This window comes from Desmodus rotundus, chromosome 12 (genome assembly GCF_022682495.2).
Source record: "Desmodus rotundus isolate HL8 chromosome 12, HLdesRot8A.1, whole genome shotgun sequence".
In the NCBI taxonomy this organism is placed as follows: domain Eukaryota; kingdom Metazoa; phylum Chordata; class Mammalia; order Chiroptera; family Phyllostomidae; genus Desmodus; species Desmodus rotundus.
The window spans coordinates 8,573,907-8,587,669 of record NC_071398.1 but is presented as its reverse complement, the minus strand read 5'-3'; the positions used below and the strand labels follow the sequence as shown (position 1 = coordinate 8,587,669).

The window sequence follows — 13,763 nt, the reverse complement described above, 5'->3', positions numbered from 1 at the left end:
AAACGATGATGGAGAAAAATAGTCCCTTGGCAACGGAGTTCTGTATCACGAGGAGGCGGAACTAGGGCAGGGCTTAAGAGCGGATGGAACAGGAAGTCCGTAATCCCCGTGGCAGGATTGGGCTTCGCGCTCTAAAGGGGCGGGCTTAAGTGGGCGGAGGAATCCGTCTTGGGCGCCGGGCGGATCTCTGCCTCCATTTAAGGCGGGCAGAGTGGCGCGGCCGCTAGTTGCTGTGGTTTCCATCCTACCTTGGCTTGGTTAGTCGGAAAGCGAAAACTCACAGACGTAGCGTCCTGAGTCCAGATCCGGGTGTTGGTGGCTGCCGATCCCGAGGTCAGCTGCACGGTGTCCCTTGTTCCGACCAGGGTCGGCCCCTTGCTTTACCTTCGCCACTTGGTATCCATATTTAGGTCGCTCCGGCGCGGCCGAGCAGAAGGCCGCCTGCGAAATGTTCAAAAACACGTTCCAAAGCGGCTTCCTCTCCATCCTCTACAGCATCGGCAGCAAGCCCCTGCAGATTTGGGACAAAAAGGTAAGGGGCTGGGGCCGGCGGCGGGGCCGGGTGCACAGAGGCCGCGCCCTCTCCTTGTTCCGGGGCTGGGGACGGGGTGTATCGAGTTGGGGTTTGGGGGAGGCCAGGCGGTTACTGCCGTGCCCTGTCCCCAGCCAGGTGTGACTGAGGCGCTAGGCAGCGGCGGCGAGGAAGCAGCGGGCGGTACAGTGGGTGGGTGTGGCTGGGGCTTAAGGGTCCAGGGGCCGTCCTGCGGTTAGGTTAGTGGTCCCTTGCCCCAGACCTGACTGGGTCTGTGGGCTCCTCGGAGCGTCGGCTTCCCCATCTGTAAAGTGGCGTTGACAGTGCCTCTCCCAGCGTCAACTTGGAGGCTGTTTCGGAAGCGTGTCGATGAAAGCAACTGCTGTTCACTGACTTCACACACATTTACTGATAAGCTGTTTCGTGCCAGGCGCCGTGCTGGGCAGCAGACGCAGAGCCTTTGTGCCCGGCGCCGGTGTGGAGGCGCAGCCAGACCTGTTACCTTTGAGTTGCGTGGCTTTGCTCCCTTTACCGATTCCAAACAGGGCAGAATTTGGTGGCCTCTGGCACCTGTTCCGCACGCCCCGTGACCGGGGTTCTGTACTGAGCCTTCCTTCAGTGCCCGATTTCTCCGTCAGGAAGGCTGCAAAATTGGTGGTAAAGGCTGGTCTGGGTTAGTAAGTTCCCGGCGAGTACGAGCCTCATTATCTTTCTCCAGGCATCCAGGCATCCACAGGGTGATCCCTTCACCGACCCCAGGCGATGAGGAATAGGGGGCACGTGTGTCTAGCAGCCTTGGGTGGGTCTGCATTTTATTACTTTGATCCTTAACATCTCGTGCAAATTTCCTGACAGTCAGCTGTACCTTTTTTTTTCTTTTTTAAAGATTTTATTTATTTTTTAGGGGGTAAGGGAGGGAGAAAGAGAGGGAGAGAAACATCGATGTGTGGTTGCCTCTTGCGCGCCCCCTACTGGGGACCTGGCCTGAAACCCAGGCATGTGCCCTGACTGGGATGGAACCCGCGACCCTGTGGTTTGCAGGCCGGCGCGCAATCCACTGAACCACACTGGCCAGGGCCTTTTTTTGAATCTAAGTTAAGGTTGGCACTCTGGAAGCCTGGTAATTTAGGTTATAACGTTACTGCTCTCCTCAGGGTGGAATGAAGAGAGGTGGTATGTCCAAGGGTGTTTTTATAGAGATGAATGTAGAATAATCCAAATAAGCAGCGTGATGGTAATGAAGCCAAGAACTTTGGATTTCATCTCAGAACGACTTTTTGTTTTCCCTTACCCACAGGTGAGTTTTGGGCTTCCTAGGGACCAGGGGAGAACACGGACAGCCTTTTGCGTGTTGCCAGTGGGAAATTCCGCGTTCTGAAAGCAGCTCTGGGGGTGGTGTGTTCATAATGTCATTTTTATAAGACAGTTGAAAGATTTGAACGTAACGAGCTTGGGCTTTACGCACAAGTGAAAAAGCTGACCCCCTCTGCTCACTCACACTGATTCTGTCCACAGTCGAGAGCAAATGCCGAGGGCATTACATGGAAAGCAGTTCCTTAATTTTTGCCTCCACCTCTGAGGCTTTCAGTTGCACAGTGGTGTTCACATTGGAATAAAACATTGTAAGCTGGAAACTGCACCTCTGCAAAGAGAACCCACAGTGAGCGAACCGGAAACTCTGTAAGAACCCGGTAAGGGCTTCTCTGCTGTAGCTTGACTTCGTTGTGGGCTGTCAGAAGGCATAGAGAGAGTGACCTTGAGTGCTAGGTGAACTTGGAAATGAAACAAAGTGTCAATATAGGGCAACTGAAACAGAGAACGGGACCTGCTCAGGAGGAAGGGTTTTCAGAGCAGGTCAGAGAACTCACTGACAAAGAATTCAGTGCTCAGGAGGCTTCAGCATTTCTGTTAGGTGAGACTTTTATCGGAGTGGCCCATTTCAACCTTCTGTGCTCGATCTGCCCTAGTTATTTTTCAAACGCAGCTTTTGGACTAGTCAGTATGTTTGTACAAGAAACGTAAAAGCAAAGTAACCATGGTGCACTGTGTCCCTTAACGCCGCTAGAGGTCAGATGGTACCCTAATGACATAAACACCTGTGAAAACATTATTAGTATTAGAGCAACTGGCAGGTTACATGGAGTAAGTTTTGGTAAAGAACGCTTTAGAAGAAAATTCATTTTAAGCAAAATTCTTTCCCTGGGGCAAGGAAAGGAGATGGAAAAAAAGGAAAATTTGGGGGCCACATTCACAGGCTGTATTATAAAGTCCTCAGAAAGTGTTGGGAATCCAGTTTGGTCTGGGAAACACTGGGAATTGGTATACTTATCAAAGATTTATTGAACAACAGCTAAGTGGTAGCCATTGTATAGATGGGGAGGTAAAAAAATTACAGAAGCTATTTTCCCTGCTCCTGGAAATGAGGGCAAAGCCTGATGGAGAAGGGAAAGGACTATCTACATTTATCAAGAAATGACCCCGAGCCCTGGCTGGTGTGGCTCAGTGGATGGAGTGCTGGCCTGCAAACCAAAGGGTCGCTGGTTCAATACTCAGTCAGGGCACATGCCTGGGCTGCGGGCCAGGTCCCTGGAAGGGTGCACTAGAGGCAACCACACATTGATGTTCCTCTCCCTTTTTCTCTCTCCCTCCTCCTCTCCCTAAAAATAAATACATAAAATCTTTTAAAAAAAAAAGAAAAGAAATGACCCTGACCTTTGCCACTAGACACATATTGGTTATAGTGTGTATTTTCAGTTATTATTTTGGTTTTACAGGACTTTACTGTTTTCCTTCCTGAGTTTATGCAGAGAGAATTTCTCTGAAGAATAATCTTGGAAAAGTTAGGTTTGGTTTCTGTTTAGGCTCTGTGTCTCCTTATGAAGATGAGGAGTGAATATCATTTTCAAAACACCAGTGGATCTGCAAACTCCATATTCATGGGCGCGGTTACATTTGTAGCTCCTGTGCTTATTCGCCTCTTTGAGGTTCATAGCCCCTCTCCCCATCTCATCCTTCAAATCTCAACTTAAACATTATTTCACTCATAAATGGCTGGTGTGGCTCAGTGGATTGAGTGCTGGCCTGTGGACTAAAGGGTTGCTGGTTTGATTCCTAGTCAGGGCACTGGCCTGGGTTTGGGTCCAGATCCCCAGTTGGGGCATGTGAGAGGTAACTGATCTATGTTAGTCTTGCACGTCGATGTTTTACTCCCTCTGTTTCTCCCTCCTTTCCCCTCTCTCTAAAATAAATTAAATAAATAAACTCTGTTAAAAGAATTTTTCATTGAGAGCTTCAGTGAAGTATCCCTCACGATACTACAAGTTCCTTGAGGGGAAGAATAACCTCTTACCTTGAACCCCCAGTGCCAGAATGTGGTCGGACTCCTTGGATTTGTGGCCGGGCTCTGTTCCTGTCCTCTGCTGAGCCACCTTGGGCAAATACTTAACTACTCGGTTTTCTCTTCCTGTAGTAATGTCATCTCCCTCTCCTGGTTCTGGAGATTGAAGGAAGGTGTGTATAAAGTGCTTAGCAACAGAGTTACAGCATACAGTATTCAATCGGGCAGGAAACTAAGGAATTTGCTCAAGAGTAAAAAAGTTTATATTTGATCCCAGTATTCAGATGCTGAGGAATAGGAAGCACAGTAAAACCAGACATATGGAATTAGAAAAATTGAGTCATGTTACCATGGCTTTCTCAGTCCAAAACCCTTAACGTGGTCCAGTGCCTGCTTCCCCAGTTCTCCAGGCTCACCTCCCCTCGCCTCCTGTCTACTGAACTGAAAGGAGCCCTGCCCTGGCTGGGTAGCTCAGAGCATCACCCCGATGTGCCAAGGTTGCGGGTTTGATCCCCGGTCAGGGCACATGCAAGAATCAACCAATGAGTGCATGAGTAAGTGGAACAACAGACTGGTGTTTCTCTCTCAAATCGATAAATAAAATTTTTTTAAAAAGGAGTCTTTCTCCCTCTTACCTTCAGGCTTTTATACTTGTAATATCCCTCCACTCGGACCCACGCCTCCACCTCTGCAGAAGTCTCTAGGTCATGGCATAAAGGCGCTTCCTTGGGTTAATTTCTGTCCGCTTGCAGAGTCTCTCCTTCCTTTTCATCATGGTCAGTCACACTTGAAATTAGCTTCTTCAGATCTCTCTTCCTGGCTACACTCCAAGCTTTCTGGTAGAAACCTTTGCAATTTTTCAAACCAAGAGTTCAGGAGAAATTAGGGGTTTCTTAATGTCCCCTTAGTTTCTGGGCCCTGAAAGGACTGCATTTATTAAAGGGCTCTTATGTGTAATGTAAACATTACTTCTGGTTTGTAAAGAATATACCAGGAGGTTCTCCTCCCACTTAACCCCCGTGTAAAACAGCATTTTCAGTCTTTCCGGGTAATATCCGAAGTCTGTGAGATGACAACGTTAATTCACAGAAGCTCCTCTGCCTTTCTTCCCTCCCACCTTGCTCTCTCCTGGCTGCTGACCCTCCCCTATCCCCAAACTAAATGATAGAACCAGCGTTTTTGTGGTTGTTGCTGGATACTATTAGATTCCCATTTCCTGCTCCTTATTTAAAAAATGAACAAAGTCTCCAGGGGGAAAAAAAAAACCCAACCTCCCACGCCCTAGCGTCTAATTAGTAAACCTCGTTGGTGTATGTTAAACTGATGCAACTTCCAGTAGTAGAGTTGAGAGCATTTGGACAGGAAGGCAGTAGAACTGCGTTTCCAGACTTTGCCTGGGTCAGTCTGATGATACTCTTCATGACCGAGTGACGGCTTTCGCCATGACCGGGTGAAGGCCTGGCTTTGAGATGCGAGTGCCCTTCCAAGGAGCTGTTAGGAGGAGACTGGTTAGCAACGCACATAATTGTCCTTCCTTTAACTAAGGGTTTGTTGTGTACACCCAGAGTTGTCCGTCTGCTGTCTGGACAGATAGTCCCTGTTAAGTGTAGCAAAAGGGGAGAAAGAAGCCTTTGACTCTTTGCAGCCTGCAAGGCCAAGGCCTGGAGTCGGAGCTATGCCCAAATCTCCCCACAGAGGTCTCCCTCGGCCCGTCTTCTGACAGAGTTCAGCCCCTAGCGGACGGGTTTTGCCGAAATGGACAGCTCTGATGGCCACTGGAGCCTGTGCCATTAAGACTAGGATACCAGATGGCTGGGGGCTGGCCAGGGTAAGTGGGTGGAGTCAGGAAAAAAAGAAAAGGAAAGGTGGGGGCAGGGAATGGATACAACCCAAGTGTTATTTTTAAAGCACCTGTAGAAATATAGCGCTTTGGCCAGCTTCCTCCCTCTCCTAGTAGTATTTTTTCCCCTCAGCCTGACCCCCCTCCCTGGGGCTTAAGTCAGTGTTCTTTATTAGTTGCCCAGCAACCGCAGAAAGCCTGAGGGAGGGATTGCAGGAAGGGCTTGAGGGTTCCCTCCTTGGTGTCTGTGGAGGCTGGGGCCATTCTGATTCGTAGTTGTCGGAGCTCCTAAAGTACCTCCAGCTTGTAGCGTGGGGGAGGGTTAATTTTTAAAAATGTAGGATTGGCTTTACTTATTGTTTGTTTAGAAGAATAAAAAACACTTGGAGGCCACACTTTGATAGTGGGAATATGTTAGGAAATAAAAAAGAATTAAGTCAAAAATAATTGTCACTTTATAACTTAGGGAAGTAAAATAAAACCTGCTTCCACCATGAGCAATAAATGCTGGTTCACTTTGTCTTCATTTCAAAGCCAGGCCTTCCTAGTGACCTCTGACCTGGAAGGAGCTAAGGCAAGGAAGTCGATGCTTTCTTTCTGAGGCCGTGGGTGTTGTCAGAGCTGGACCGAGGGGGGTGGCTTCCTGGAAGACTTGTGATGTGTATGAGCCAGGTTGCTGGGGTGGTTATGAAGCCTCGTCCCAGGTTGACTGTCCCCAGCCCTCGTTCGTTCTAGTGGTAGAGCCTGGAGGAGAGGCCTGGGGGGGGGCGGTTCCCCACCCGCTGGGTCTCAGGTCTCTGAGTAATTGCCTCGCGCCCCCCCCCCCCCCGGCCCCCCCACTCTTTTCTTCCCAGGGGTTTGTAGTTGCAGCCCTTTGAATCCAGAAAAGGAGAAAAATCATAATTCACTAACACATCAGTTTACCCTGTGTTTTGCCATTTATAACGCACACTCTTTTTGCCCAATTTTTTGAAGGAAAAATAAGGATGCATATTATACATGGGTAGTACCTGAAATACCTTGTGTCTTGTGATTGTTACATAAAATGTCTTGTGCCATAGTATGTTAAAAAATAAATGCTAAAATTCCTTTATGATACAAAAAACAAATATGTAAATATAAATAAGTAAATAAATGGACTTAAAAAATTAAAACGAAATATTTTTTCCCTGAACGTTTGGGTCAAAAACGTGGGTGAGCATTGTACACGGGAGCCATGGTACATGGCAGAATATGGTGATTTGACTTCAAAGCTGTGGCAGCTTGTGGTATGAGTATACTTTTGTTTTTCTTCTTTGAGGACTGAACTTTCTCCCTGGGCAAAGCTCTACTTAGCTTGTCTCACCATCAGCCAGGTTAAAACTCCAGAGAAACTGAGGGGCGCTGCTTTCAGAAAGCTCCCTTGGTTCCTCTGAGTTCTCTTGTTCTGGGCCCACGCTGGTTAATTCTGTAAGAACTAAGGTTGCTGCTGTGTGGCTGACAGAAGACTCTAGCAAGCCACTGGAAGCCCAGCTATGAGTTTGCTCGCGTCTAAGGCAGAGGCATAGGGACGCGCAAAGCCTGTTTTGGCGTCCAGCCTGTTGGCTTCTACATGCAGTCTTCCCCTGTACAGACCTGAGTAGTCAGGTTTGCTGGAGTGAAGTCATCTGCTGTAAACCTTGAGATGGGCAGAAGGCAAGTTTCCTAACATTTCCTCCCTGTGAAATCTGGCTAAAGGCTCTCCGGAGCCGAGGCAGGCTTCTTGCGTGCTCTGGCCTGAGAGACCTCGGGGGTGTGAGGTCTGAGGCCACGCTTTGGAACAGTGTTGGATTCATTGCAGCATGTTGCGTGTTAGCCAGAGTAGCCCTTGGGTGCTAATGACCTAATCCTTTCAATTTAAGCATCTGTTTGAGTGTTGCCTATGTACCTTTTAAAGAAGAAAAAGGAAGTTACAGAGAATAATTACCTACTATGTTATAAAATTGGTGTTTGCATCTGGTTAGACTACTGGCTGCTCTTATCAGTGTGACTGCATCGCATCATTTGGAAACAGTTTCACTACTCAGTCCTCCTCCATCAACACTGCCTGATTTTCCACAGCAACTGCGGGCTAGCGAATAGAGGGAACGTCGCCCCTTCGGACGGGAGCGCTTCTGGGGGAAATGAGGTGGGCCGTGTTGGTATGTGCCACCCAGACCCAAGCCTTTGTGCCCTCAATCTCCCTTGGAAAGGGGCCTAGAATCCAAAGCAGGAGGGGCTTGGTTGTCGGCAGCTTTGTTTGAGAAGCACTTCCACGTGACGTTTGTGCCTTGAGAACCCCAGAAAATGCCACATTGGCGGAGCTCTGGGGCGCATCCACCCCGCAATCTGTCTCTGACGATGGGCACCAGAGGGTGATTTGTGGGAGAGCATCCTTCCTGCTGGCAGCCTCATGGGCTTTGTGATACACCTGGGAGCTCTGGCTTCCTCTGATAATCCGTGGTGGGTATGGTATCCAGGAACTTAAAAAAAAAATCCTTCTTGAAATTATTCCTATGTGCCAAGGCCCAGAGTGACGAATTCCAGAAGTCAGCAAATGCCTGAATGCTTACATCATGCCCGGCACAGTACTGAGTGTTGTAGAAGATACAAACTATCCTTAATATGCGGTTCCTACCCCTGAGCTTACACTGTTTTGAGGAGACAAGACTCCGTGGCATCTTGTAGAAAAAGATGGGCGGCGCTATCAGATGTGCCCTGGGGAACACCACCCACACCAGGAGTGGGTCAAAGTCACAGTAACAAGGCTCAGACATGCTGAAAAATACAACTGTCAGTGCCCGTCAGTAACCGAGTGGATCAGAAATTGCAGTACATTTACAGTGGAACGCTACGCAGCAGAAAGAAAGAAGGAGCTCCCACCCTTCGTGACAGCATGGATGGAACTAGACAGCGTTATGCTAAGTGGAATAAGCCAGGCGGTAAAAGGCATATACTATATGATCTCACCTGTAAGTGGAACCTAGTCAACAAAACAAACAAAAGAGCAAAAGAGAAACAGAGACATGGAAATAAAGAACAAACTGACAGTGACCAGAGGGGAGGTGTGAGGGGGGTAACGGGGGAAAGAAGGGGAAGGAGCAAGTCAAGGAACATGTATAAAGGACCCGTGGGCACTGACAATGGGGTGGGGATTGACTATGGGGGTGGGGGGCAGGGAAGGGGTGCGCAGCAGGGGAAAAGTGGGACAACTATAATCAAACAATAAAAGAAAATACAGCTCCCAGACAGACTCTACAGGGGGTTCTCTCCCTTGTGCAAATCCAATGGAAAGCCAAGGGGTTGCATCATGGATGCCACAGCCCAGCATAGCCATTCTCACTATCCTTGGGGGGGGAGGCGTCTTTCTGATGAATGGTGCTGGAAACCTGCAAACCTGGAAACCTGGCTGGTCTTTTTCACATGCTGATATCCAGCCCTGGCAGTCCAGCCCGGCTCAGAAGCATTTTTGCACATACCGGCTCTGCCCCTCTTAGGTGCTTAAGAGTTGATTGCTTGAAGGTACTTCTTCTTTCCAGAATATTTGGAGAGGAGGGGTCTGTGTTGAATATTGGCTCGTCCCCATCACGTGCTTCCGGCACAGGCAGCCACCAGAGCGGTGCAGGGCGAAGGGCTGAACTGCGCCATCCGGGCTGCTTGAGCCCGAAAAACAAGTCAGAGGGAAGGGAGGTCAGTGTGGGCTGAAAGGGCCAGCGAAGGCTCCTGCATGGGGCACGGAGGGGACCCGAGTTCATACCTGAAAAAGCAGAAACTCAGGGAGAAGGTGAGGAAGCCTGAAGTAAAGCTGGGGGGGGGGGGTCACACTGTCATTTTTTGGTTGCTCCTCCTCAGGGACACTCAGCACATGGCCTTTCTGGCTGCAGCAGTGTATGGGGCAGTGGGGACCTGGTTGTTAATCCCGACTCCTGACCTGGGAGCTGTCATTTGCACCCTTGGGTGTCCACCTCGATCAAATGGAAACAACGCCACCTACATTGTGATTTTTGTTGCTGTTGGTAGGATTAAGTGAGAGAATGTGTGTGAATGTTCTCGTGCATAGCAGGAACTGATTAAGTGTTAGCTGAGTCTGAATTGAGTTGATTTCTTCGGAAAGAAATGTGTCCTGATTTGTAGATCACCAAGCTGCCCGTGACCGCTGTGGCGCCGCTGGACCTGGTACGGCAGTAACAGCATGGTTTGCTTACGTAGGAGCTTCAGCGTAGCACGTCTCAAACCTCTGTGTGATGCCCCTTTGGGCCAATATGGTTTTCTTCAAGTGGTCCCACTCAGCCTTCAAAATCTTAACAAAGTTGTTGCCAAATATTTCAATACTTATTTTCTTCCTTATAGGTGCGGAATGGCCACATCAAAAGAATCACTGATAATGACATCCAGTCCCTGGTGCTAGAGATTGAAGGGACCAATGTCAGGTAGGCTGCCACTCTGTTCTCCCAGAGACCTTGTCCTCCGGGGAGGCGGGGCGACACAGCTGTGAGCGGCACAGACTGCAGGGTCAGACTGCCTGGGGTGAGTGCAGGAGCTTACCTCCAGCAGGGTCCTCTGCCCCCTCTGTAGAACGGGGGTAATAACAGTGCATCTTCCTTATAGGGTTATGCGAAGGTCAGATAAGGGGACGTGTACGAAACACCTAGCACCTGCTTAGCACGAATTAGGTGCTGTGCAAGTATTCGCCTGTTGCTCATATTGCGCCAAGGGGGTGTGTGTGTGCGCATGTGAGCGCAGGGTAGGTTGGGGGAGTATTGTTCTAATCCTCCAGCGGGTGGCCGCTGGGCTTTTCGGTGCCACAACGGTCTTAGTTTTGGTTTTCTATCATTTGTTGGTTCTCTTGGATCAGAATTGGATCTTCTGTCACTTGAAGGACTTCCTCAGATCCGCTGGTCAGACTTTGTTTTCCGGTATTTTATTGCTGATGTCTAGTCCTGTGCTGAGCTTCTGTTTCCGAGGCCAGCATTTTTTTAAAGGGTTAGCTGACCTCAGGGTTGAGGGGCCTGTCGTCAGTGTATCTGGATCTTTTGGCTGTGCCCTCTGCCGCACCCCTCGGGCCGAGTGCCATTGCCGTGCGCACCGCCCAGTGGGGGGGGGGGCGGCTAGGAGTGTGTGTTGGTGTCTCCTCTTCCCACAGCACCACATACATCACGTGTCCTGCGGACCCAAAAAAGACCCTGGGGATTAAACTTCCATTCCTTGTCATGATCATCAAAAACCTGAAGAAATACTTTACCTTTGAAGTACAGGTAAGCGTGTGCCCGGGCACGTACATGCTCCTGGCTGTCCCAGAGGGGTGTCCCGTCAGCCTGTAGGGGGAAAGCACCCTCACAAAGTATCTCCATCCTTTTGTGTGTCTTCTCTTCTGCCTGTCCTGTACACTTGATTCAGCCCTAATTTTTTTTAATTTTTTTTTTATTGTTGTTGAAGTACAGTTGTCTCCATTTTCACCCCACCATGCCCCCCGCCCCACTCATTCCTGCCTCCCACCCTTGAGCCCACCCCCTTTGGCTTTGTCCATGTGTCCTTTTTACATGTTCCTTGATGGCCCTTCCCCTATTTTCCCTCTCCCCCCTCCTCTCTGGTAACTCTCAGTTTGTTCTCTATTTCGGTGTCTCTGGTTGTATTTTGCTTTCAGTCCTAATTATTATAACATACATTTGATATTAGTAATCATAATTTAATGCCAAGTTTTTAAAGAGATGCGGTAGCCCTGGCTGGTGTAGCTCGGAGGACCGAGAGCTGACTTATGGACTAAAAGGTCGCCAGTTTGATTCCCAGTCAGGGCACACGCCTCGGTTGCGGGCCAGGTCCCCAGCTGGGGGCATGCGAGAGGCAACTGATCAGTGTTTCTCTCCCTCTCTTTCTCCCTCCTTCCCCTGTCTCCGAAAATAAATAAATGAATAAACTATTAAAGAGACACAGTAAATCTAATCTTAGTGACAAGATTTCAAAGCCTAAGTGTTAGAGTAGGGTCCATGTGGGGAGTAACCATTTCATACTGGGTTATTGTTGGTCTCTATTCTCGCATTTTTTATTTTTCAAGGGGAAGAGAGTTTATGAAATCATTTTATGGCCTGAGAGCCTGACGGGTGTGTCATATGTCATTAGCAGCTGGCGTTGTCTTGGCAACAAATCAGATAAAATTGCTACTTCCAGGCCATCTTCACCCAGTGTGACCTGCGTCTGGTCTGTTTGTTCTCCCTCGGGTCTCAACCGGGGAAACCAGCCTTTGGGGGTCAGGTCCTTTCCTGTCTAAGATGGCCAGCGTCTTCCAGGAAGGAATGAGCATGACTCGTGTACGTGTCACAGGTACTGGATGACAAGAACGTGCGTCGGCGGTTCCGGGCGAGTAACTACCAGAGCACCACGCGGGTCAAGCCCTTCATCTGCACCATGCCCATGCGGCTGGACGAGGGCTGGAACCAGATTCAGTTCAACCTGTCAGACTTCACGCGGCGGGCGTACGGCACCAACTACATCGAGACCCTAAGAGTGCAGGTGCTGGGTGCTTGTCCCGATGGAGCCTCGAACGGGAGGGGGCGCTCTCTCCCCGGCTTGTGTCCCATGTGGCACGGGAGTGGGTTTCTGGCTTAAGCTTCCCAGTGACTGGCCAGGGGGCTTGGACCTCAGAGAGTTCTGGGACATACTCTGGACTCGGCTCAGATACTATGGGAAATACGACAAGCAGATGTCCCTCCTGTCAGAGTCCCGTGCAGGCCGGTCCCGTGCAGGCCGGTCCCGTGCAGGCCAGTCTGAGGAGGCGCCAAGGGAATGGAGCTTTGACAGCACCATGGGGTGGGAGCTCTAGGAGGGCCAGGAAATGAGGAAGGACAGTCACGGTTAGTTTCTCAAAACCAGTCCTGCACCCACAGATCCACGCCAACTGTCGCATCCGACGTGTCTACTTCTCAGACAGACTGTACTCGGAAGACGAACTGCCAGCGGAGTTCAAACTCTACCTCCCGGTGCAGAACAAGGCGAAGGTGAGCCAGCCCCTCTGAGGACGACCCGGCAGCAAGGTGGGGACACTGTGTTCGGCAGCGTGCCCCGCTCTGAGCCCGGCGGCACAGCCTCTCCACGCTGACACGGAGAACGGACTGCCTTTCCATCGCGCGATCCGATTCAGGGACGGTCCTGTGAAGGGTTCTGTTACTCTTCCTCCACCTGCACAAGGCGACCTGCCCATCCTCGGGCAGGGGCCTCCTGCTGCTCCCTGCCCACAGGCCTTCCGTGGGACCCTTTATCTGCCCCAGTGTGGGCTCCTCCAGCACAGCGGTGGGCACCTGCCTGCCTGCCGCTGACCAGTGCGCATTTCCCCGCAGCTCAGCACCCCCCATTCCAGTGTCACAGAAGTAGGGGGTCCGTGGCACTGACCCTCTGTCTTCTAACAACCTGAAGTGATGCCTCTTTTCTGTTTGTTTTTTCTCCAGCAATAACTGGAATGCAATTAAAAGGATGGACCCTGGGCCTGAATCTTGTTTTAAAAAGGAAACTATTTGGAGGACCATGCAGAAAAAAAATATTTATATTAGTTCACTGTGCTGTGGTTCTTTTGTCTACTACTCGGTGTCCCTTGTCGCGGACACCAGTGACCATGCCGTCCGTAATTGCATCGTAAGTACAGGGGGTACCCGACTGCCGGAGTCTGTCCTGCCGCCCGCCCCAGCGTGTGGGGAGGTACGTTACCACGAGCTTAGAGAATTAAAGTGTCAATTTCAGACCAACATGTCTTCCTACAGTTTGTTCTTTGTTTTATATGTTATTCAAATATATGTATATGCTGTGTAATACTCAAAATCTGGAAATGAATAAAATGTATTCTTGGTTTGTACATTTGTTCTTAGTTTGTGTCTTTTTTAATGGTGACATTTCTCTTTCCTTTGTGGTGTGAAAATAGAACTCTTTCCGAAGAGCGTCCCATACATTCGAGCTGTGGAATAGCTGGCAGTGAGCACTTAAAGAACAAGACGGATCTATAGATACTGCTTTGGAACGACTTCCAAGATAAACTGAACGGAAAAGCACAGGAATAGAGCATGACGAATGGA

At 49.7% G+C, this 13,763-nt stretch overlaps 1 protein-coding gene across 1 annotated transcript; it reads left to right on the top strand.

The window, feature by feature from the left end:
* The first annotated feature begins 172 nt into the window (after positions 1-172).
* Positions 173-13,546, top strand: CFAP20 (cilia and flagella associated protein 20). The gene is made up of 6 exons (XM_024551398.3): positions 173-532; positions 10,057-10,136; positions 10,850-10,961; positions 12,025-12,213; positions 12,588-12,698; positions 13,146-13,546. Exons 1-6 carry the CDS (start codon positions 449-451, stop codon positions 13,149-13,151), a joined length of 582 nt encoding a protein of 193 aa, XP_024407166.1. The 5' UTR covers positions 173-448; the 3' UTR covers positions 13,152-13,546.
* The last annotated feature ends 217 nt before the right edge of the window (positions 13,547-13,763 follow it).